The sequence below is a fragment of the Fukomys damarensis genome, unplaced genomic scaffold, assembly GCF_012274545.1.
Source record: "Fukomys damarensis isolate Sample0158 unplaced genomic scaffold, DMR_v1.0_HiC HiC_scaffold_9, whole genome shotgun sequence".
Taxonomy (NCBI): Eukaryota; Metazoa; Chordata; class Mammalia; order Rodentia; family Bathyergidae; genus Fukomys; species Fukomys damarensis.
The window spans coordinates 11,954,346-11,976,454 of NW_022900921.1; the positions used below are offsets into that span (position 1 = coordinate 11,954,346).

Here is a 22,109-nt window from a genome sequence, read left to right on the forward strand (position 1 = left end):
GTATTTCCCATATAATAAGTGGCCAATAAGTGAATGTCTACTATAGACTGAAATACCTATTTAGGAAACATTAGAGATCAATTATTTCAAATCAAATCACTTAATCAACTTTGCATTCAATTTGTACATGTAAGCCTCAGTATATTAATAAATGAGCATAATTATTTTCATTTATCACATTTTTATTGTGAAGTTTGGAACAGGTTATATTTGAGATAATGTCTTTCTGCTTAATTTTCTTTTTGATATTAGTGAAATTGTATGTCATGTATAACGTGATATATAGATAAGTCACTAGAATGCTAAGCACAATCATGTTTAAAATTAGGACAGGTTTGGTAAACTTATAAAAGTATGTTAAAAGGTTATGAAAACTTATGAGAAAAGCGGGTACAAGTGAAACTGGAAGGACTCTAGAAGGGGAACTGAGTTCTGACCCCAGCAGTATATATGCTTCTAGGGTACATCATGGTACATTCCAGAGCTTTTTCTCCTTCACAAAATAAAAAAGTTGCCCTTGTGACTGAGGAACATGACTCAGTGCCCTGAAAGATTCAGTGGCCTGTGTTTCGGTCAATCAGAGTTGGACAGAGAGGCCTGGGAACATCTCCAGTGAGCTACATGTGTACGTTTTAGTCTTTTTTCTTTATCATCATGAAAAAGTCATCTCTGTGTTTACAACCATCCCTCTGAGTCATATATGTAAATGAGAACGGAAAGCAGGGATAGATAGGAAGAAAAAAAAAATCAAGACATTCAATCTTTGTTTTCCAGTTTGGGGATTCAAGTGGCAAAATTGCTTGCCAGCCCCTAACGCTGCAGTTTGCCCAACCACATTTACCCCCAGGTCTCTCCAGCAGTTTCTTTTGACTTCATTCCCTCTCTCTGGGAACGCAGTTGAAAAACATTCATCTGGATGAAGAAGACAACACACAGCCCCTGTGTGAGGTTAACGGCTTTCTACAGCAATGAAACTTTGGCTTCTCCCATCTCCTGAGCAGTACCACCAATCTTTATATATAGCTGCCCTACAAAATCACATTGCATCTAATGCCAAGTGTGCACTGACTAAAACCAGATGCAAAATAGGAGAAAGATTTTGTTCAAAGCCTTACAGCATTACAGAATAATGGCTCTACACATTCCTGGCCTAATCTGAATAATATTCTGCAAATATTTCAGGCCAGTTTCTCACATTTATTCCACCCCAATCACTTCATGATTGAATTTCATGACTTGGCTTTATTAACGTAAAATCAAACTGCATTTCAGCCAGCACCAATATATCTTCCTGTAAGGTTATCCTGAAAACAAGGGTTCTATGGTTACAAAATTTGGGGACATATTGAATACTGACTTATACTGAATTTGTTTGACTCAACATTTCCCAAATTTACTGGGAAAAAATCTCCCTCCCTCAACTCCCAGGGGATCTCTACTAATAGATCTAAGAAGTAGTATTCCACAGAACTACCAGAAAGATGAATTAGAGCACTAGTATAATATAAGTCTCAGGTTTCTATCAGATATTAGAATCTAAAGCAGAGAGCGTAAAACTATTAATTGAAGACATATCAGTAAGGGAATCTGCTTTTGTGGCTAAGCCATTTTGATTAAATACAGAGAATTCTGCAAATAAACATGACATTTGTATATTGCAAGTATGCAAAGAAAAAAATAGCTGTGGAAGAAAAGAAATAGCTTTCCACCCACCGTTACTATCTCTTTCTTCCCTTGGGGAGATTCTCAGAGGAATAAGTTCTAAATAAACGGAAGATTTCAAAGAAGCTTGGTCTAAAGTATTCATTTTCAGATGGGGAAACTAAGCTCTAGCGACCAATCTAATCTAAATCTTACCCAATCTTACTTAAATCTAGACCATCTGGGCAAGAGGATTGCAATAATTCTCTAGGTCTCTCTAATGTCTTCTGTCTACTACAACCCCAAGCAATCAAAACCTTTGCTTAGGGTGTTGTCTTCCGTTCCTCATCGACCCTAACACAGTACCATTTTTAAAGGCAGACTGAATATCTAAGGCTGTATGCATTTTCTCAGATATTCCTGTGACTCAATAACAGGATCATGAGGGCATATTAAATACCTAGCACAGAGAGCCATCTATGTGTAATTGGAACTTGATTGGTTTTTGAACAGTCTCTTTCTGACTATTCCATTCTTTCTGCCTTCTAGAACCCTGCCTTGGATTTTAAGCCACACATAAATTTTATAGTAGATTATATAAATATATTATGCAACTCTCTAATTTGCTTCGTGGGAGCAAGTTGCCTTTCCAAATAAAACACCAGATCCCACAAAGCCCAACTTTAATGACCCATGGTACCTATCCCAGTGTTAGACAATCAGAAAACAAGCCAACCAGTACTCACCGTCTAGAAATTAAAGGAATTCAAAAGGAGACACTAAAATAATGATGAACTCTACAAAACAGTAGCAGGAGCCCCTCCCTGCTCCAACTTCCATGTGGGTAGGAAAGCAAAACAACCAAGTGCATTTCTGGTTAAGAAAGAATTCAACCCACATAAAAATTAGCACATATCACCCCCACTGGTTTTCCTAGACTTCTATATAAAGCACTACAAAGATTTTTCTTTTAAATATTTGGGAGTAAAGTACTCAAGAATATCAGTAAAGTAATTTACTTTAAAGGGAGGAGAGGATAAAAGGAACAAGAAACAATGCAATCAAGGTGGCAAACCCAATGCACAAGAAAGCCTTCTGAACTTCTGGAGCTCACAGAAGGCAGCCCTGAGTTAGGAGCAATGGATGCCACCTTTCTTTGCTCCAACCCTTAGGGGGCAATCAGTGAGCTAAACTGAACTACTCATTTGCAAATGATTGGGTTGGTAGAGGAACAGCACAGATGAGGGTAAATTAAACCAACTCTATTTTCTCTCACTCTTTTTAAAATTCTTCAGCTAAAAATAGACTTCAAATAATAGCATCAGCTGCTAATCTTAAGTGTTATCTGCTTGTCCTGGCCTGACAGCCCACTTCTGCGGTGCTTTGGGCTATCATGAGGAAATGGAGATCAAAGGATACGTGAAATCAGACGTCCTGGATCTTAGAGATACCAAGAACCTTAAAAATCATGTGGTCTGCTGGCAAAGACTGTGGATAAGTAGGGGTCCAGTTCTAGAGATGAGGCCCGAGATGATGAACTGTCTTGTCCCAGTCTAAGGACTACATCCTTTACTTCATAAGGATAAAGTCCTCCTAGAATCCAATGGCTCCAATCAAAATGATACATTACTAGAAAATGAAGGGCCTTCTTCTTACCACTCTGATGCTATATGTGCCTCTCTCACTTTGGGAGGTGACACTACCTGCAAAGACACCCAGCATGAGGCAACCTTGGCAAGGGTGGGCATAATGCAGTGGTCAGATAAGGTAACAACCTAGGGTCAAAACTGGCATTTAATAGTCATGAAAGGTTAAAAAGTTGAGCCCTAGGGCCTTGGCTCAGATCCTATCTCTGTCACTTCACAATTTATTGACTGAACAACTGCAAGTACATCATCAATAGAATGAGAACAATATAGCACTTATAGCTGCTGAGAGGCTTACATCACAGCCAAACCAGACATATTGCCCAGCAGGAACTAAGTGCTCAGTGAATGTTACCTAATCTCAACCAAACTGCATTTTCCTGTAACTTTTCCACAGCTACCATCTATGAAATAGTCACAGTATCGATTTCTGATTCTATCCAGCACATGCCTTGAGAACTGATTTCAAATGGTTAATTTTTTCTCCTAAACAGATAAGAGGTCTTCACTTCATTTTATTTGATTGAAAGCAAAAAGCAGCATTACTACTAGTATTGGTAGAGTATTATTTTCTACTACTTTTTCATTTTTTCTCCATTTCCTTTATCATTCTTCCTTCTCTTCAAACTGCATTTTCTCCCTTATAATCCAGAACTTTTACTTCTTTAACATATTCACTATAGTTCAAACCCAATCTCTACTATTACCCGGCTGTGCGGCCTGATGCCAGTTTCTTAACCTCTCTGAGGCTAAGTTATTCACATGCAAACTTCAGATAACAGGAGTACCTAACATGGGACTACTGAGAAGATTTAATAAAGTAATAACCATAAAGTGCCTGCATATAATTGCCCTTCGTGTGGGCCACTTCTCGATTTTTCACCATTATACAGTGAATTTTCGGCAATACCAAATTCTTTCTGCACAAAAAGGAAAGAAAATTGTATCTGCTAAATATCTTGTATGAATATTCTTGCATGAAGTTTAAAATATCATACAAAAAGGTGCATTTCTGCAAGATGTACTATTCTATCAGAACATCATGAGGGTAACAGCCCGCATTAAATTTCTTTATCCAGATACCCAACTGCTAATGCTCTATGGATTTGGTTAATTTAAAAGAACAGCTCCTCAAGTACTTGGGGAAACTACATAGTCAGTTTCTTCCTAAATAGGGTCATAGTTGATTTAGGACACAGCCATAACTAAGGGAAGTTTGGGAGGAGGAGATAGTAGGAATCATGGGTGCCCTACACTACCTCCTGGTGGACCAGCATGGGTTCTGGGGCCCAGAATGACCTCTGGGGCTTGATAAAGAGGGGCTTTGGGCACAAAGAGCCAGAGTCTGGGGAGGGAGAGGAGAGGGAGGGGGAGAAGAGCTTCAGTCGGTTTTCCTTCCCACAATTTCTATCAGTCTTGCTATAAGCAAACAGAACTTTAAAGCAATTTGAATAAATCTAAATTAGATGTTAATCTCCCTTAGCTGTTCCCAAAAAAGGGCATTACATTTGGGGAGTGAAATGGCCACCTTGTGAAGACTAGTAAGGTGACAGACAAGCAAGTTAACGATTTCTTGATGTGCCCCTTTCCACATCCAAAAGAGTCCACTAGGTAAAGATGGGCACAAGCTTTTACAGGAAGCTTAGAGGAACCCACATCCTCCTCAGAAGGTCAGTAAGACTTACTGCCCATTCTGATTCCCCTGCAACCTCACTCTGGTGACAAGAAGAGAGGAATTAGATTTATTATTTCCTCCTCCCAATTTCCATGAAAAAGCAACAAAAAGAGCAATAGAGAGGCATGAAGCTATATAGCTCAAAAGACCTGGGCGAGGTTGTCCTTGTGAGGACTGTGGTCTGCAGCAGGATGAAGTCACCAGGCTGGCATCACAATAGGCCAAGTATGTGCCAGCTCTCATTCACACCCAGTGGTTCCAGGGAGTAATTAAGGGCAGTGGGCAGGAGGAGTTTGGGCCACCTCTCTGGCCTGGAGTATTTCAACTTGAATAACAATTGGCTGCATGGACTGAGAAGCCCATTTCTGATTCAGCTCTATGAAAGCTTTGATTCTCCAGCCAAGTGCATAACTCTTGTTGGCTGAGTGGGAAATACAAAGGTAGCAGCAGCATGAACTGGCAAGGGTTCAACTGAGTGGGTTACTGGCAGTTGGAAGTGCCCACTGACAGCTATAGAAGAAGCACAGGCTCTGCTGTGGGATGTTTAGTTGAAGATGTATGCCCAACTATCACAGCCTAAACTCTCTGCTCAATTATGTGGGCCCCTAAAGAAAAAACACACATCTAGATGGCCTAGACTGGTGTCATGGAAGGACAACTAGAGGTAGAAGTAGAAAATCCAGGTTCTGACTCTTGCTGTGCTTCTGATTTCTTGTGTGGCCACATACTTATCACTTGCGCTCTATGGGCATGGAGTAGCTGCTCTCTCATTTTGTAACAATTTATCTCTGAGTCCCAGAAGCCTTATCAGAAAAAAACAAATCTAAGAGCATTTACTTAGTAGTATAAAGAGGAGTGAGATGATCTATGTAGAGTTCCGCACCCTGCCTAGCAAATTGTGTATCTCTCTCTTTTTTTTTTTTTTTTTTTTTTTTTTTGTACCAGGGAGTGAACTCGGGTCCTTGTGCTTGCAAGGCAGGCTCCAGAACCACTGAGCGAAATCCCCGGCCCTGAAAGTCTCAATAAAGTATAGCAGTTAACATGACTACTCAAAAAGCAAGTAGAGTGAATGGACCACTATGGTCTCTTGTATTCCTTAACAATGTTTTTAGTCTACACTTCGGTGGGGTGAAAGAAAGGGGCTCCGAACCTGCTGGCTAAGAAATCTAGGCTAGAAAGCAAAGGCAAGTCTGTCATGACATCTATAAATTTTGATGTTTATGTTTCGTGATCTTAAAGTTAATGCTCATTATTTCCAGAAAAGTCAAATTGCAGTTAAAATAATGATCACAGTGCTGGACAAACAGAACAGAGTCATTGTCGTGCGGTTGGTGTCACACTCTGAGGTATTCTCAAGAGCTATAAATTCCTTGGGGGAGGGGGGAAGACCTGGGTTCTTCCAGTTTCCCTTAGTGAACTGCAGAATTCACTTGCTAATGAAAAGTCATTGTGTAAGTGAAGAACCACCTGCCCCTGAATCACTGCTGTCACCTGAACCATATTCTTTGAAAAATGGCTCCAGTCGACTGCCTAAAGAACATCCAAGATTACCCCCTTGCTAAACTTTGCATAACTTTTCCCGTACGTTTTGAAATTTTGCATCTCCTTTCCAGTTCCCAGTATAGAAGAAGACCTCCGCACCACGGCACACCCAAGAGGACAAATTATGAAACAGAATTTTCCTCCGTACTCATGGACCGGAGGGTGGGAGTCATTCCAATAGAAATTGCTGCCTCCTGGTAAACTCAGTTCACCCTTCCTACTTTCCTAAAGCTCTATGGACATACTAGCCAGCCTATCCAGGGTGGCATCACTAAATTCTACACATTCTATTAGAAATTCAAGCATAGGCAGTGTCTTCAGCTACAGCAAGCTATTAGATATTAATGTTCAGACAACACCTACCTCACTCCAGACCAGCATGGTACCGAATATGACCTGTAACCCATCAAAGAAATTGTCCCCTATGATGATCACAGTCGCACCTCCCGTTGTCCATCCTTCACTCGGGCTGATGGCTTTGATACAGGGAGTAGCTGCTTTTCAACACACATGAAAAAGAGAAGGAGTCGGCTGTTAGAACCAAACTTTAATGATGGGAGACTTGAGAAAAAGAAAGAAAATCTTTTTTATCTTTTACGAACAGAAAGTCCCTCAAGATCTCAGCATTTCGTAGCTGCATTAGGACCCAAAACCTAAGGGTGCAACTTCAGTTCTTGAAAGCATTCTTTTCATTGTTTCTATTATAAAACATACATATTTACCCAGATCTTTAGCAAATTTTAAATCTGAAGAAACACAGAAGTAAAACTGAATTATGAAATACTAGGGATTTTTAAAATTGAGTGACCTTATAAAAGTGCTTCATAATTAAATGTATCTCCTGAAAAGAAAACTTACACATTTTTAGATAAACATTTCTGTCCAATGAGAAGCTAAGAAAGGGAACAGGCTGGAATAGGAATGAGGCTTGCTCCATGCTTTCCGTCTGTAACACTAACATAGCAACATTTCTCATTAAAAAATCATTGCAATTTTTTTCAAATAAATGTCATGGATCCCATTTTATAGATTCAAAGAGCATAGGTCACTTAGGGAGAATTATGTAACCAAATAGCTGAATCAGGGCTCCCCATGACATTTGCTTTGTTGTGTTTCCCAGGCATAAAACCCTAGGACAACATTTTCAAAATTTCGTATCTCTTCTCTTTCCATTTTAAATGGCCCTTGGAGATGGGAAATAATTTGCAAATACTGTAATTCCAAACAGACTGCAAGTGGTTTGCCTAATGAGAATGGCACACTTTCAACAGAATTGCTAGGCACAAAAGCAACTGCTGGATTATGTGTCTGAAACCTCTCCTAGGGCACCTTGGTACCACTGAGGGTTTCTGACTCCACAATACCAAGGTGCTTCTCTCATGATTACTTTTACAAATAGCAACAAAACAAAAGTCTAGCATAAGGGAGATATTGTATACTAAAAGAGAATTCGGCCCTTCTCTTTAATAAAAAGTTTATTAAGTATTCAAGACTGACTTTTTTGAGTATTGAAGCCAATGAGAGCACTAGTTAATTTTAACAGGGGAAAAAAATGGCGAAATTATTGGAGTTTGTCAAATTTGGCAGAAAGTCGTGCTTGAACTTTTGCAAGAAGGAAAAAAAACAGTAACCCCATCCCCATGGGACGGCTGCTCACGTGTCACCATGCAAACAAGGAAAATGGCTTTGATTCTGAATCAAATTAATCTTTAAAAATTGTATGGAGAAATTTGGAAACATCCAACTAAACATTTCATATCGGCTGAACTCACAGCAATGCAACTGCAACTAAAACAAAGAAGTTTGGTTGACTTTATTCCCCTCCACTTTATCCCCTAAATAAAATAATTACTCAAGAAAATATGAATGACTGATGACTTGATTTCATAACTCTTGTCCAATTTTTAACAAACACAGGGGTTGCGATTAGCGTTCCACAGGCACAGAACTCCTTCTAAAACACAGGCTTACTTTAAAAGTAAAAATGTTTAAATACTGAAACAATGGTAAAATATGATGTACGATTCCAAGCAATTTATAATATAAATAAATTATATTTAACAACTAATAAAATTCTTAAACTACAAGCAGTTTAAAACATTTTATTACTATTAACTATTATTTTTAAATTTATAACTAAATATGTTGCTGTGAGACTGGAATAGAAATGGTCTCACTACCTCTCTGGACACATCTAAGAAACAATGGATATTGGCTTAACAGAATATTGGCCATGATAATTCTGCCTAGTGGCAAAGCAGGAAGAGGTGGTATCATTAAATGCTGACCCTGTGATTATACACATGGACTGCCAATGGTCATTATGCTTATTATCTATATTAACATTGGGATTTCTGTTAATTTATTTTTAGCATGCAGATGTACTTAGTTAAATAAATAATGCCTCCTCAGCATTTAATGAGAGGAGCCTGAAGGGTGTGTCTGTGCATCTTAGCGAGACTTTCCGGCAGCATGAGCTCGGTGATGACACAGTCACAACCATCTGCATTTACCCTCAACTCCTTTCTCTTATTTTCACTTGTTGTTTGTAATGTGCATGTGTGTGTGTGTGTGTGTACTTTCACACACTTATATATCAACTAGTTGGAGGAAAGAAACAGCACTGAGCTATCACCTAGTGAGAAAACAAAATGTGACACCATCTTCGATTTTTGGAGGAAAAATGGTCTTGAGGGAAGTGGCCGGGGAAGAGCACCATACTCTGCTGTCACCCTCCCTCCATATCCAGCACTTTCTCTATCTCCTGCACAGACTACACAACATTCTTAGAGCTGTTAAATCATGCAGCTCTTTCTAAGTTTACACCCCAAGAAGTTCTCAAGGTGCCACTTTTACATATCTCTCAGCTCACATTTGTTTTAAGAGGAAACTTGGTGGTCCTTCCCTGCTGGCAAATTGTCAAACTACATAAAGGATTCAGGGGCTTTTCCACTAACAGACATGGTGGCAAAGAGAAGCCATTGGCATTTAAAAGCTAGAGGTCAAGGACACGGAGTATCCAACCATGCATGGGATGGTTCCCCCAAAAGAAAGAACTCCAAAATGCCAAAAATGCAAAACAGAAAATGTTTTGAATAGCTAAAAGAGCTGTTATTAAGAATTAACAGGTCCATATAGGATAAGATGAGAAACACGAATGAATACAACACTTCAGGGTGTCAGAACAGTCATAAGACGAAGGGCTGATGACACTCAGCATCAGAAAAGCCATGCGAATGAGACCTCATGGAAAACTGGCCAGGGAAGCTCAGCTCCAGCCTTTGGCAACCCCATGAAAATGCAGGGCCAGCATTCTCTAGCCTTCCAATCTTTCAAAAGAAGTCAGGAACATAGTTTTTACATAAAATTTCCCAATCTTTAAATGTTGGACTAATTCAATTTTTTTTTAAGAATGCAATGTCTCTGAGCTGGCCTTAACTCATAGGCTGCAATTTTACGCTTCTACTCTAGTCACAAACAAACCTGTCAGACTAGGAAAGATATCCCCTGTTCCTGAGTAGGAAGAACCAATATAGTGAAAATGGCCATACTTCCAAAACTGCTATACAGATTCAGTGCAATCCTGACTGAAATCCCTATAGTATATTTCACAGAGCCTCAGAAAACAATCCAAAAATTCATCTGGAACCAGAAGAAACCTAGAATAGCACAAGCAATTCTTGGCAACAGAGACATAGCAGGTGGTATCACAATTTCCAATTTAAAGCTATACTACAAAGCCACCATGATAAAAACAGCATGGTACTGACAAAGAAACAGACCCGAGGATCAGTGGAATAGATTAGAGGATGCAGAAACAACTCCAGACATACTCAGCTACCTCATCTTTGACAAAGGAGCCAACCATCCTCACTGGAGGAAATATAGCCTCTTTAATAGATGGTGTTGGAAAAATTGGATTTCACCTTGCTGAAGATTAAAATTTGACTCCCATCTTTCACCACACACTAAACTAAAATCCAAGTGGATTAAAGATCTAAATATTAAAACAGAAACACTAAACATGCTGGACGCTAAGTTAGGTAGAACTCTCCAAGACATTGGCATAGGAAAAGACATTATGAACAAATCCTCAGCAGCACAGGAACAAGCACAAAGAGTCAACAACTGGGATGTCATCTTATTAAAAAGGTTCTGCAGTGCAAAAGCAACCACCAACAGAGCTAAGAGACAACCTACAATGTGGGAAAAAACTTTTAACAGGCATTCCTCAAACAAAGGTCTACTATGTAGAAGATATGAAGAACTAAAACAAAATCATACCCCCAAATACAAAGATTCAATTTAAAAAATCTGACATAAACAGACATTTCTCAGGCAAAGAAGCAAATAATCATATGGAAAAAATGTTCAACATCACTGACCATTTGAGAGATGCAGATGAAAACAACACTGAGATTCCACCTCACCCCAGAAAGAATGTCTGCTATCAAGAAATAAACCAATAACAAATGTTGGTGGGGTTGTGGAGAGAAAGGAACCCTTCTCCATTGTTGGTGGGAGTGCAGACTGGTGCAACCACTGTGGAAATCAATACGGAGACACCTCAATCAACTAGGATTAGAAGTTCTATTTGACTCAGCTATTCCCCTGCTGGGTATCTTCCCAAAAGAAAAGAACCTTATCACAGTGATATATGTGTACCCATGTTTATAGTGGCACAGTTTGTAACAGCTAAAACTTGTTAACAGCCCAACTGTCCATCAACTGGAGACTGGATAAGGAAGATGTGGGTTTTTTTTTTTTGTTTTGTTTTGTTTTTTATAAAATGGAGTACTGCTCAGCCATAAAGAATGAGAAGCTAGAGACATTTATAGGTAAAAGGATGCACACTGAGGCCATACTCAAGTGAAATTAAAGGACACACATGTGTAAATACCAAATAGTTTCTCTGCTGTGAAAAACTAAAAGCGTAAATAAGGATGGAAATGTATAATTGATATTGCAAAAGAGGAAGAAAATGTATAAACGAGTAGGGAAAGTGGGAGGGTAGGGGAAGGGAAAGAAGGGAAAAGAAAAAATATGAGAAATAGAAAACATGGCAACAAAGTATGGGGCGGTGAAGAGAGGACAGGGGAATGGGGAAAATAAGAACCAGGATACATCATGTTAGGGTATAAGATCCTAACGATGAATGTTAACTGTACTGTAAACCTAAAATGTTCTAATAAACTTAATGGGAAAAAAAACTGAAAGACTGAAGCAGACTAAGAAATACTTGCAGTTATGGCCAAAACTGCAGATACCCAATGTTCAATGCAAGACTGACAATAAAAACTTCAAGCAGGTGGGTGTCCCTAAAAGGAGAGTGCTTAAAAGATCACAGCACCTCTACATTGTAAAGTATGAAGAAGTTCATTAGGATGGATGAACAATCCTATGAAATGACATGAGGAGGTGGCAAAATATGTTAGTGAAAAATGCAACTTGTAGGCTAAAAAAACTGTGATCCTGCTTATTTTTAAAATGATGTAAGTGAATATGTGCACGAATATGTGTATGCACTTGTGTGTAGTCATGTGTGAAGTAGCTAAGCTAGAGAAAGTCCTGGAAGGGAGGATATATACCAACTTATGAAAAGGCAGGGTGACTGGAGGGGGTTGGACTGAAAAGGAAGCCTGCTGCGTTTCACTCTACTGATACTTACATAGTTTGAATTTTTTCAATGAGCATATAATAGGCTATAATAAAAAATTAAATGGATTTGATAACAGTTGTTTTTTTTTTTTTAATTGAGTTTATTGGTACATTTAGGGATACAGTACAGTTGTATTTTTAACGGCAAATCAATAATGAAAATCAACAAACTACCCAAAACCAGCAGTGCTGAGTTGTAGACCCTGAGCCCCTCCTTGCCCCTTCCTTTCGGACAAGCCTTGTGTGAGGACGCTCAGAGAGCACCTGAGGAAGCCAGGGACTTGTTTTTCTTTCACTCAGGATACCCAGAGACAAGCGGGGGGGAAGCCAGAGAAAGATCATTTTTAGTAGTCACAGCGGATGGGTTCAGCAGAACTTGAGAGTGAAAAGATTGGAAAAAGTGTTCAGTTCAGTCTAGAGATGTAAACAGCAGTACAACTCCATCCCCAAGAAAATATTACGGAATGAGGAACGAGGAGGTATGGCTGAATACAAAAGTAATTTTTTACCAGTAAATTCTTGACCTAATTAATAAAAGAGCCTTTCTCACTCGTGGATGAAATTTTACAGTCTGCCCACCAGACAACAAGCCAAATTCTGGTTCTGAATTTCACTAAAGATAAGTTTAGGGTTTTTTTTTTTTATTGCCTCTTTTCTCCCTCCCTCTTTAATCCCTCCCCCACCCTTCACCAGCCACCAAAGTAGAGGAGATTTTCCTTCCTTCAAACTATGACAATAACATGATTACCCCACCAGTTTAGCATAATGGCTCTGAAATGCTTGTGGCACATTGCAGAGTTAAAGTGGAAATTATTAGGTAGCTCTTCTTTGTTATAATAATGATCACTCCACAAATAAAAGCTCTTCTCCCAAAGGTACTGCAAGGCACAAAATGCTAATTCTGAAGATTATGTGTGTGCTTTTATTAAATATTACTATGCCCTGCCTGTCTGAGGGCTTCTCTGCTCTGATTGTTTTATGAGCACCATGTTAATGCCATTCCCATCCTGCTAGCAGCAGGCACACATTTTAGCGTTTGTATGAGAGTTGATCAAAGGCCACGTGCTGGGGGAATTGCTGAGAAAACACGGACAAGCGATAAAAATCTAACAGATTAATTGGTTTAAATTTCATTTCAGGGTGTTGAACTTTGGCTCAGGACTTTAATACTACACTGTGAGTCAGGGCCTAATTACCAGATTTCCAATTTGCTTCTGAACAATGGTTGTGGTGAGACTGAAAAGAGAGGGAAGAATTAAATAAAAAAAAAAAAAAATCGTTCAAGCTTCAGTACATATTTAACAACTCATGTTCTGCGTGCAGACAACTGCACCAGGGGACATTAGCTATCACCTGCTTTACCTCCACAGCATTTATATTTTCTCCCAATAGCCTCAGAAAACAGGAGAAATCATGGATGCCCTAGGCACTTTAAAATTTTCTGATTTACAGGATCAATGGTACACGATTCACGTGCTTGCACACACGCACAGAAGCAGCGGGCTCTTTATTAGCAAGGTGAATTTATAAGCTAGGCCTCCGATAGAAATGATCTATTTCACTGATAGAAAGCAAGGGCCAGGAGAGCCATGTTTACCCCGGAGTTTATAGGTGGCCTTGGGAATAAGGGTTAATTGAGCTCAGAGGTGCCTGCCATTGAGGTGAATTAGTGGTGTGTGGGGCTATCCACGGGGGCCTGAGCTGTTCTTGCTTTTGCCTCTGAAATCTCTTTGTGCTATAATCAATACCTCGCTTGTTTGGGGAAGCCATATACTGTAGATGACCCCAGCTCAGCATTTATCATATCTCGTCCCCCACATGAGGCTTTTCTGACAGTTGATGTCCCTTCATGGAAGCCTGATTAGAGATGCATTGTTTGGCTTTTCCTCCCGTTCCTGTTGGAAGGAGTATATTCTATTAGTTGGTAAAACGTACAAATTTAGAATATCCCTAATCCTGTTCTAAATCTCAATATGAAATTCCACTTCAAAGCGGACAAAAGGTCACATTCCGTTTTGATTGTGTGCAGTACAGGGAATCAAGGCAGCACTCTAAGAATCAGCATTCGTGCAACGCAGACAACTGAGGCTTGCAGCGGAGGTGGGCTCGCGGGCACCTGCCCTTCCTGGCATCTGAGTGACAATATTATGGCACACTGATTTTAGCATGTATTCGAAAGTGGCCTCGTCCTCCAGTTGTTAAAATTCTGTGTCTACCGCTGAGTGCATACCTGGAATAATCTCCTGAGTCGTAGTCTCCAGGGGGGTGCGACCTCACAGATTTCCAGCAAAACGCACAGGGAAGATCTCCCTGTGTTTGGCTTTACCGTGTGTCAGTCAGGAACACAGAATGCTGGTTGGCCCCATCACCGTTGCTATCATCATCGGGTCCTCATTAACCAGGGTTTCTTTTCTAGAATCCTCCATTCTCTCCTCATTTCAGATTATATCATTCACGGCAAAGCTCTTTCCTGAGAATGTCCAGGTCACCTGCTTGCTAACATATCCAGCTAAACGGACTAAAAAGCTGGACCTGGCATCAGTTCTTCCAAAGTAGAATGTTTTCCTTTTTTAAAGATCTCATTTGCTTGGAATGAAGGTTAATTGGAAACTTTTCAGAAAATTTTCAGTCAGAGGAATTGGCTTTACCATAATTGTCTCTACTTTGGGGACTTCTCAGAAAATGTTATAAAACCCACAAACTCAGCTCACCTCTATGGAATATTTGTGATCTCCTAAAATCTCAGGCCTCTCTCTCTTTTATCTACTTGGTTTTAGTGATGTTTTGTTAGTGAGAAATTGTCCCAGAAGCTGGTGGGGACACAGTTGGAACTCAGCGTACAGATACTTGCTTCTCTCATTCAATGTGAACAATTGTTTTTGGCATAGTTTTGTTTTTAAGTAAAACCAGGATGTTACCCAAGCGCTCATAGCTCAATTTTACACCAAGACCTACCCGCTTTGATCCTTAAACTAGCACTACAGAAGCAGGATGAACAAAGGACTTGCTGATAACTGGGACACTGGCCCTCCACACCGTCACCATGTAGAGGAGGCAGCTGGATGCCTTAGATACCAGTAGTGGTTATAATGCCCAGCCTGATCTCCACGCTAGTGGGTGCCAATTTCACTTTTAGAGCTCTAACATCACCATCGGCTCCAGTCTGCATGTAAGCAAAAGAATTTGACAGCCTCCTCCTCCAGGTGTGGCCATCTTTGTAACACATGCTCTCGCTTTGACTTGAGTCACTAGAAATTTGTTTCTGCCTTCTTTTATTGTCTTCAGTAATTGCATTACTCAGTTAAGCATCTTATTGTTTATAAGGGGTTTTATTTAGTTTTGTTTTGTTACTGGTCTGCATTTATTGCCCTCTCCTCTAGAATATCTAGATGTTACTTTGAAAAGAATCAGCTATCTTTATGACTATGTATACATGTGAGAGTCTGGCTCTCTCTCCCTCTGAGTGTATGTGTAGGGTTTGTCACTCTAAAGAGAAATGTAACCCATGATGTAGAGATTTCTTGATACCAGATGCAATTAAACCTATTAAATATTAAATGAGATTGAGAATTTCAAGTGTTTTTCATCCTTTATTCCAGAGTGACTTCATTTGGCAAAAAAACCTTTTGCTTTGACAGCATTAATGGATCCCACAGAAAAGGAGGAAAGGACAAAAATTCAGTCACTAGATGGAAATGTTGCCCTGAGTCCATGTGCGTCCAGGCAGCGTGAACCTGGAGGTGGGTGTCTGGATGCACTCACACACAGAGAAGTAGCTCTCTGCCTCTAACTACACCATTTGCCCAGTACAGCCCAAGCCCAAACCCTACCTACTTCCTGTTTACATTACAGTTTTCTCATTTTGTTCTAAAGTTGCAAAGTACCTCAGCAATCAGTGGACACAGCCCTTGAGAAAAGGAAGGACTGAAATATTACTTTAATTGGAAACATTCCAGGGCCAAGTGCTTTTGGATTTCTGAATTCGTCTGAGATCCAGAACTCTGTTCAAGTTTACTCCGCAGGTTTATTTAACAATTTAGCAATGACAAATCTTGACATTTTGATGTACCTGTAACTTCTAAATTGCACTTAAAAGATTTGTTGAAGGCTGTTTGATTTAATGACACACAACATAGCATTGTTTCATAATATGCAAAAATTGTTTGTTAAATATGGTGCAGAAGTTCAGAATTTTAAAACTCAGATAGGATTGAATATACTGTTTTCCACTCCTTGTCTGATATGCCAAATCCAAAATTAAAATATACAAAACACTAATCCTAGAACAACTAAAGGCAAATATTATAATCAGTTCTTTCTTTTTCTTTCCCTTGTTCTATGATTGTCCCCTACTTTATCACAAAGCAATAGGGAAAAATTGTCACGGAGAGTAAGAGAACTCTCTGAATGAGACTAAGAGAACTCTCTGGGTCCCGTTATGACATTTGTTACAATAGTAAATTCACTTGCCTCTGATTACACAATAGGTAAATAATTATTTTTTCCCAACAAGGAAAACATTCATGTAAAAAAATATTTTATCCCAATTTTCCTTTTTATCCTCTTGTAAGAAAAGTTTAAGAAATGAAAACCAGGGTAGAAAAGGTAACAGAAGTAACTCCAAAAATGGAGTTGGGAAAAAGAAAAACAACTTTCAGTTTACAAAAGAACAACAACAAAATGCTGTGTAACTGTTTCTTCAAGGAATATCGAGTCTTTATTTGAAAGCAATCTTCCTGGGCCTAAGAAATCATAAAGTCAAATATGAGCAAGTCTAATGGAAAATTTGTGATGTTAATCTTGGCCGGAGCCATATTTTCAACAGGCCTCGAATATGTGTGCCGGATTTATCCAGATGGCCATACAGGAATCGGCCTGATAGGATTAAACCTTTATGCTGAACTCTGCTCCATCTGTTCAGCTTTGCTTATCTGAATATGAATTTTTAGTCTCCTCATGTCTGAGAGCAGGACTAAGATAGAGCCGCAAAAAATATAGATGCATGCAGATAATTAAACATCTGATTAGTTGGTCCCTGTTGATATTATCATGGTCTTTCACTAGAGAACATTTTTGTTAAGAATTTTGCTAAGAATAAATTTTTAAAGCATGCAGAATCTTCTTTTTTTTCCCCCTCAGAGTTTGTCTTTCTCTTCCTACTGCTAACCTCGAGGTCTAATTCTACTCCCTGTCATTACAGGGATGTACAGCAACATTTACTACCAGATAAAAAAGGAAGGTATGGCATGCCCTCAGCAGAATTTAATCCTGACAATAGATGGTATATAACTCTGATTGGATGATGGACCGAAGAAGAAGACATTCATGCCCGTTTTGTCCTTTCTTTCATCACAAGAGGATAGGCATTGGTTACCATTTGACAAACTAGCCACAATAACTGTCTCTGTCATTTTTATCAGGTTTTCTATATTTTTAAGGTAGCTTTTTTGGTGCAGAGAGGGGCTCTGACGGGCTGTGATTCAAAGCTTCATCTTGAATGAAGCAAGGTGATCTTTGTCTTGTCCTCCCATTATCCCTACAAGTAATGAAGTTATGTATCAGCTGGCGCAGGGCAAGGTTCAGGAGAGAGCCCAGTGAGTTAGGAGGCCAGAGCTTGGTAGATGGTTTTGGGTTTCCAACTCCAAGACAAAGACAAAGGGAGGCTGGACCACAAGGTTTCATGAAAAGGGGCAGTAACGAGTTGCCCAGGCAAACAACATGAGAATGAATACACAAGTTGCATGAGAGAAGGATCCTTAGAGTCCTACTTGGAGGCTAAGCGATCAGCAATGCGATCATTAGATATGTTCAGTATATTCATTCATGATGGAAACCACAAGATGGCAGCCTGTGGGGCTTTGGCTCTAAGAATATATGACAAGGATTTAACAAGGGTTTCCATGGTACCATCAGTCACACTGGCTCTTGGCTGTATTTCATCAGGAATGGTGGAACTGAGCAGCTCATCAAACATTTTTAGTGTTTCCATATACAGGTACAGTGATATCATTTAAGTAGCACCTTCACCTGGACACCCAGGGACTAGAGAGCAGTGAAACTTCCCATTTAAGTGTAAGAAGACATTTTATAAGTAGGACACAAACATCTCCCAAACATGTTTTGGCTCCTTCAGAGGATGAGAATTCTACTCAGGTAAAAATGGGTGGAAATAGAAGAACCTAAACAATGGAGTCCACCATAAGCCATCTCTTGTGATACGCCACACACAAAGACACACACACACACACATCTAGTACTTGTCCTGCACATTTTATTCTAATTCAGGATACTGAACTGGATATTTAAGCCCAATGTTTAACCTACTTTGCTCATTTCAGTATCCACTAGCACCTGAAATTTAATTTTAATTTTAAATTAATTAATTAAAATTATTTTTTCAGTCATAGTAGCTACCATTTCAAGTGGTTAATAGCTTCAATGGCTGGTACCTAGACTGGTTAACACACCCTTGTCTTCCATCATCACAGAGCATTCTATGAATTAGGACCAAGTTTGGACAGCTGAGCCTACAACTCACGAAGACTAATCAGAATTTCCCTTTATAGGGTGCCCTCCATGCACCAGAAATTGTGCTAGGAGTAATAAAGCTCTAATTCCTCCAACAGGGATTACAAAAGTAGGGCCAGGCAGGAAGTTAAGTTAATGAAACAGGCTAGGTATAACACAGGAGTAGTGGGAATTGTGGCTAAATATAGTATGTGCACCCCATCCAAAGAGACACAATTTGGGGGACTGACCTAACTATTGACATTTTAAAATACGGGTCCAGCACTATAAGCTCTTCCGATTATAAAGGGAATTTATAAATCTAGATTTTTATATGAAATCTTTTTAAATTTTAGTTGTAACCAGAAAATACATAATCTGCTAAATATCACACAAGCCAGGCATGGTGGAATATGCCTGTAATAACAGCACTCAGGATGCAGAGGCAAAAGAATTATGAGTTCAGGGCCAGTCCTGGCTATATAGTGAATTCAGTGCTAGACTGGCCTCCATAGTAAGACAAAATAAATGAGTAATTCATTAACTAATTAAACACGCCATCACTGCTATATTCGAGTAAAGACTGGATTCCATCTATGATCCACCAGTGTATAACTTAACTTAAATCCTCGGAAGGCCAAGATCATCTTTTAGTTATTAATTTCTGTAGTCACACAACTAATCCTGCCACTGACTCATCAAGCAGTGAACATAAAACACAATAGTGAAAATTCTGTTCTGTTGAAAGTCTCTTCCTAAATATACAGAAGTCTCCAGCAAGCCTTCTTTTTGCTATGCATAAGATTTCCTATAAGCAGTTTGGGAGAAGAGCTTCCTTCCCCTGAAGGATTTCTATTGTCATCAAGCAAGACAGCATAGATAGTAACTTTTTAAGGAAACCGTGTTTTGAATGTGAGCAGCATTTCAAAATCAACCTTGCCAACCTTTAATAATGCACAAGTCCTGCTCTGTGCTTTTCCAAATAGTTCTGCTTATATATCTCACCACAACCAAGGATGCTATTGCGGGTGTGTTTGAGCAAACTTTCATTACTGAGAGCCTTATCGCTTTGCACCAGTTTCCTCTCCTCTCTGACACAGGCGGTGATGCTTCCACCCAGCATTTGCTATAGCACAGATGTTTCCGTGGTGATGATCTGTGATGTCATAAGCACAGGTGTGTATCATCAAAGGTATCCATGCAAGATGAGCAAAGAAGGGTGGGGACGCTGCTTCTGTCAGGATATTCCATAGGGCAACTCAGAATGCAGGGTATACTGACCCAATTTCCTAAAAATAATTCTCTGGGGTCTAGTCTGTCCTACCTGGACCATGAAAAGCAAACACTCAAACTCGTTTGTGACCCACTCTTCTAACTGATTGTTAATTATGTGAAACTCCAGGCTACCTACACAAATTTAGGTTCACCTTGCTCAGGCGCCAGGTTTCAAAAGCTAAGATACAAGATCACCTACCTCAAGAGCTTGTCTGATTTTTCCCTTTCCAAGTTTGTTTCCAGGCTTTCCCAACCAGCAGGCAGGATTCAGTGGCAGTTAGAGATTTTGTTCTGGCTTCGAAGGCCTTGAGCCTACATGCCAGTTTTGCCACCTATTAGCTGAGGGAAAATCACTTTTCATGAGCCTCACTTTCTGCCCCTTTCATTAGGAATAATAATTATAAAAGAGCCTGCCTCATCAGGTTGCTGTGAGGTTCCCCTCAGTTAATCTGTATACAGACCTCACACCAAGTAAGGTAGGACTATAGGGAAGAAGAGAAAAAGGTTGATTGGAGAGGAGACAATAAGGAAGAAAAAAACAGAGATGATGACAGGTTCTTCAAGCCCACTGTCTCCAAACATCCCTGGAATGTGCCCACCATTTCTTTTTCTGGAAAGGTGCTTCACTCACTTCTAGACAAACAATTCTTTACCAGAAAGACCCATCTCACAGGCAAAGCTGTTTCTTTCTATCCCCCTTTACAAAGCACAAACCCTTTAATCAACTCCTCCTGTCTTTTTCATTCACGGTCTCTTTCTGAACCTATATTTAAACTTCTGTCTATTGATCGGTCTGTCTGTCTATCTATGTATCTATCTATGTATCTATGTATCTATCTACCTATCTATCTATCTATGTATAGTTACAAGTGGGCATGCATCTATGCAGATCAACCCAACCACTCAGTTATCTCCAGCAGACAGGAACCTCATTCACCCACAAACTGAATCTAATGCTTGATGATTAATTAGCATCATTAAGTTTTCAAGGGCTTACTTATATATTATCTCTGTTTTTCCTAATATCAACTTTGAGCACTAGGAAAGCAAATGCTACTCTTAAATCCACTTTACAAATGAGGTAGCTGGATCTCTGAGATTCATTTACACTTGGGACTTTGAGAGTCAATTTGATTGCTATAACCAAATACTTAAAACGTCGAAACTTCCTTTCACTTTTGGCGTTTTTCTTAAATTTTTGCCTAGTTTGGCTAAAATATTCACTTCAATCATATAAATACAAAGTCATAATTGTATAACTTCTTGTCCTCAAGATAGAGGGTGGATATTTATTAACTTCATAGAGTATTACTACTCTATATGCAAGGAAGGTTATTTTGCCCCTAAGACGCAGACCCACATATGAATTACAATAAAACCTTTCTTGCTTCTTCTACTTCCAAGTTCACGAAATGGCATCCTACCGTAATACCACAGGTGCCAATTTAAACAAAAGAACACCGAAAATACTGCCGATCTTCCAGGGCTAGGGCATTTTTATTGTTATAAATTGGGCTGCTAAACACACACTCAAGGTTTGAACATCTAACACAAGTGAGAGCAACACCGTGAGAAGTCACATTTTTAAAGTGCAAGGCACTGTTTCTTCCCTCTCATTTTCAGTCTGGACATTGTCCATCTCTGTGGCATTTGTTACAGAACTTTGCATGTACTGTGTAAGTAATAAGAGCTTGCTGATTAACAAATTCAGTCACCCTCAAACAATTCCTTAATGATATTTCCCCCAACTTCTGTTTCCTTGTGAGCAACAAAGACTGGATTCCACAGGGAACCAAATCAAGAGAGTTTCTAGACTTCTGCCAAAGTTGAAAGGTAAAGGAATATGAGTTCTGACTTTACAGATTTGTAGCCCGTAATAGTTGCTACAAAAGCTGGTTTGGTGACTCACCCAGAAGATACTGGCAAGGACAGACCAAAGATACACTCTCTTCCTCTATCAAGAAATGATAAAGTACATTTGCGCCTGGCTGGGACACCCCCTCACCCACCATCCACATATAATATGCCTAAAAGCATGTGCCACAGGCCCAGAACAACAAGGGCCTCGGTATTTGTTGGCTTACCCAACTTGTGCTCAAAAGAGAAATGGGTAAAGAAAAACAGAAAATTAAAGAAAAGCCTCAATTTGCACCAATGATGATCTA

General features: G+C 39.5%; 1 protein-coding gene across 4 annotated transcripts in view; it reads right to left on the reverse strand.

The window, feature by feature from the left end:
* Ebf1 (EBF transcription factor 1) overlaps positions 1-22,109 on the reverse strand; it is a 387,150-nt gene that overhangs the window by 92,591 nt on the left and 272,450 nt on the right. For 2 of the 4 annotated variants that reach the window (XM_033761605.1, XM_010622271.2), the window contains exon 9: positions 6,868-6,998. In XM_033761605.1, coding sequence (XP_033617496.1) covers positions 6,868-6,998 — 131 coding nt within the window. Of the gene's footprint in view, positions 1-6,867; positions 7,002-22,109 lie in introns of all 4 variants that reach the window. The other 2 variants (XM_010622272.2, XM_010622270.2) reach the window with 1 other exon arrangement.